Raw genomic sequence first — 4,050 nt, 5'->3', positions numbered from 1 at the left:
TCTCTTAGCCGCCATATACTTAATACAAAGACTTGTGAACTTCCAGTTTACTTTATACCGCATATACTATATTGACCAATATATGAGTTCTTGAATAACTTTAGTATACGGTCATGCGAAAATATTTTGTGAACTCCTCTTTTGGGCAGCCGATGTCTTCGGTGCTCATTTCACCTTGTCTTAAGTTAAGATACCAATCCCTGGTGGTTGACTTTTCTGAGACAGTGTCCGGAAACTCGTCATCAAGCAAAGTTTTTCCTTCAACTGTATTTGTTCCCTTCAGAAAGCTATATTTTGTCAACACATGAAATTCCTTTGTATCAATTTTTTCAACAATAACAATAGCTGCTTTACTCAAAATGATATAATTCACAAACTAATCATCTGATACCGTTATACAATATTCCCAGCAGGGAACATACAAATGACAATACATACTCACTCGTAGGAATAGTACACAAGAGTTCTTGTACGCAAACTGTGGTCTAACTGTGGCAAGTTGAAGTTTATAAAATGCCATGCACAAGAAAAAAGCCATCGTAGTTTAATTTAAGTAGCCAAGGTCTAATGAAAGCCAGCATACTTACGGACGGCATCAATATACTGAAAAATCCAAGAGAATTTACAGAAGTGCAAGAATTGAGTCTACAATAAACTGCATAAACTGCATAGCAATAAATTACAAGAAGTCTCATATCAGCAATGTCGTGCCTTAACATGGAAGTGAGTGATTATGTTTTGTAAAAATACATATGTTTTCGTAGCACAAAACTTAATTGTGCCTTAATAAGTAGTTTTAAGTTTAAGTTCAACTTCATTGACGCGAGTGCCAACCTTGAGCTCATCAACATTTTCTACACCTTTCACAGATGCGGTTGTTGACCTTAATTCTTTTATGGTTTGTGTGCAATGGTCAAGCAGTGCCAATTATGGAGGAGAATGCAGTGATTGCAGCAGAGTCAGAATCTGCCAACAATCCAACAACCACTTTGCCACAAATATCCACGTCCGCTATAATAAATTCCAACAGTGAGTCTGAGCCGAACTTCCAAATGGCCGAGAAGCAAGATATAAATGTAGCTGCAGGTAATGCAGTTGATGAGGAGGCCGCTGCAGCAGAGCGCATGGCCACTGCCATTGTGGCACCGCTAACTCACATCGCGCATATCACTTACGACTCGGAGCCGGCGACGCACAAACCCAATGCCGACAAGCCGCTTTTCCATCGTGAACCGCACGATGAGTTGATTGCGTTGTAAAGTTTGAAAATCTGAATTACATAATTAAACCCGACGATACGAAAAGAAATAAAATTTTTAATTAGATGTTAAAGAGTTGTGCATGTGTGTGTGCCTATGTGTGGTTATAAAATCGGCAATTCAGTGATTAATTGGAGTATGGATTATCCGGGTATCCGTTGTTAATTTTTACTGTTTTCCAAATGATTTTTTTTGTTATAGTTCAAAAGCAGAATTATTGATCTCTATAAAATTAAAACTCGTAAAGATGCGAGATAAAACTACGTCTATATTTTACTTCTTATTTCCTAGTTGGAAATATTTCTTTCTGCTTCATTTTGCTCTATAAAAATGTACTTTGAAAAATTGCAGAAAAACTCTAGCTCTACGCTTAGTTCTCACGCATAAGTTTAAGCCATGTGAAAATAATTTGTGGCAACAGATATTCGCTGGAAGGTTTCTTATTCGAAGAATATAAACTGTGTCATTTATATTTTTTGATAGCTACCGATAATCTCATCTGGTCTGATGCTTGACGGAGCTTTCCTTCTTTATGTCGTATGAAACTTAATGTAATTCAAAAATATAGATTTCTAGAAGTGTTGATAAGAACACGTCAATACAGTAGAAATAAGATCTGTTATAGAGTGGCGCTGTTAGAAAAACGACCAATCACCAAGGGTTTATCAAATATTTTCATGAAATAAGTAATCTACTCATGTATCTATTCAGTAATCTGAGGTGCATATTTTATGTGGGTATATAAACATTGACATTTACTAGCCGATTGAGTTGGTTGCAAGTACCTCAATTCTATACAATTCTAACCATTTATAGCTTCACATTGAGATGAAGCTTTGTTGGCTTATGAACATATACACCGACAAAGCCCATTTTAGGCGTAAATAACCGAAATTGCTGTTAGAAGTAATGAAGCATTTATTCGAGATCCGTAAAATTCTATTTTATAAGCAGGACATGGAAGTTTGATGAAAAATCTGGACTTCCAAATGGCCAATCGTCTGCAGCTATGAAACCAGAAAATATCTTGCTGGCTGAAGTGAAGAGGTGCAACGTTGTTTCAGAAGACTCCCCATCAAACCACTATACCGCTGGATGATGACCACGTTTAACGCTTGGCATAACATATTTTTGGTCTTTGAAAGATTTTGCGTTTATTTTGTAGTTTTGCACATTTTTTCATATGTATAAATATGGCCGTTCACATCGTGCTGCTGATGGGATTATTTACAGTTAGAAGGCCGAAAAAAACGAATTTCCGACAATTTTTTTCTGAGAAAACTTTTAAAAATATCGATACAGATTTCGTTAAAGTATTACTTAATCTAGTAATTAATAGAAGAAATAAGCAAAATAAAATTTTTTCACAAAATGGCGGTTTCTAAAAACAAAATCGATTTTTGACCAAAATTTCCGGCCTTAACTGGTTTATAAATAGCATATATTGGTGAGAAAAAATCTTCGAGTAATTACTTAAAAATATATTTAAGTAGTTCGTGTTAAAATTTGAAAACATCATTTTGAGAAAAACGCGTTTAAAATTGGAGTTTTTACTTCCAAGCACTCTGAAATGTCTTTTCAAATTGGCATGTAGCTTCGAAAATATTCACCGAAACGATACGACATTTTCTGTGTGTATTCTTAAATATATGCACATTAAGAAAATAAAATTAAAATAATCGATTTGTTTCTTAAATTTTAACTGTACATATATAACCCCTGAAGCAGATGCTTTCATCTGTTGAGCACAATGCAAATTGCTTCAAGAAGGTTTTCAGAAGATGGTCAGTTGACCGATCATGGGCTTTTATCTGGAGTTCATTTGGACTAAAACTTGACATTGTTCTGATCTATATATCAACTTTCCCTTGACATAAATTCCTGATTCCTAAGTGGATTTCTGTGAATGCGTATAGGAACAGTTTAATAGCTGACCTTTTGTTAGAACCACGAGAAGACGACTACTTCTTTTAATCCTATGTATACTGTAAACGTATTGGAAAAAGATTACACTACGTTAAACTAACATTCTCGAAATATTAAGTTTTTGGAATTTTTTCTATGAATTTATCCCTGCTATTTGCATTATAAACTTTTTAACAGTATTTATGGCAGGACTAACTATATTTATTGGAATAGAAAGTATCCCAGTTCAAAAACTTTTATTATATTATAACTTATATTAGCTTATACTTGTATTTGCATCAAATTATGCAATTTAGATAGTCATATTGCTCTCTAAAATATTCTAAGTTAATAATCTTTTCCAGAAAGTAACTTTACTTTTTTTTTCAATATTTTTTGGCCGAAATTTCAATTGCTGGATTGTGACGGGTTTTTCAATAAAACGCTACAAAAGTTTAAATAAAATAAAAACGTTGGAGATATCAATGAAATTCTTCATTACTGTGTAAGTACATTCGATGCTATTACGTATGGAACTCGCTTCTTTGGCATGGCCACCACTGGGCCGTTTCGAGAAATAACACGTTCACCAAACTTGGTTTTCAATAAATCGATTGTGACATTCCCTCTGTGGCTTGTGGCGTCGTCTTGTTGGAACAACATATATTTCAAGTCCATATCATCCAATAAGGGCCAAAAATATTCGGTTGTCATTGAGCGATAGCGACTCCCATTCACACTAACGATCATCATGGAGGAAGTACGGCCCTATGACGTCGCAAACCCATAAACGGCTCCAGACCGAAATTTTCGGCGGATACAATGGTCACTCATGGAGTACGTGTGGATTGCTGCCTGATCAATAACGAGGAAGAGCCTCATCGCG

At 35.1% G+C, this 4,050-nt stretch overlaps 1 protein-coding gene across 1 annotated transcript; it reads left to right on the top strand.

Annotated features, from left to right (window-relative positions):
- The first annotated feature begins 548 nt into the window (after positions 1-548).
- LOC108966984 lies at positions 549-1,332 on the top strand. The gene is made up of 2 exons (XM_018930170.1): positions 549-723; positions 870-1,332. The coding sequence occupies exons 1-2, from the start codon at positions 703-705 to the stop codon at positions 1,257-1,259; spliced, it is 411 nt and encodes a 136-aa protein (XP_018785715.1). The 5' UTR covers positions 549-702; the 3' UTR covers positions 1,260-1,332.
- Positions 1,333-4,050: the final 2,718 nt, after the last annotated feature.

Source organism: Bactrocera latifrons, unplaced genomic scaffold, assembly GCF_001853355.1.
Source record: "Bactrocera latifrons isolate USDA-ARS-PBARC rearing strain unplaced genomic scaffold, ASM185335v1 scaffold_172, whole genome shotgun sequence".
In the NCBI taxonomy this organism is placed as follows: Eukaryota; Metazoa; Arthropoda; class Insecta; order Diptera; family Tephritidae; genus Bactrocera; species Bactrocera latifrons.
Note: the sequence above shows the minus strand (reverse complement) of the source record. Positions and strands in the feature narration are given on the sequence as shown.

What these genes read in the sequence shown, in the direction of transcription:
- LOC108966984 (XM_018930170.1), top strand. Translation starts at nt 703, where the DNA reads ATGTCGTGCCTTAACATGGAA. An exon ending in TGTCGTGCCTTAACATGGAA is followed by an intron (nt 724 to 869) that starts GTGAGTGATTAT and finishes CACCTTTCACAG; the next exon opens with ATGCGGTTGTTGACCTTAAT.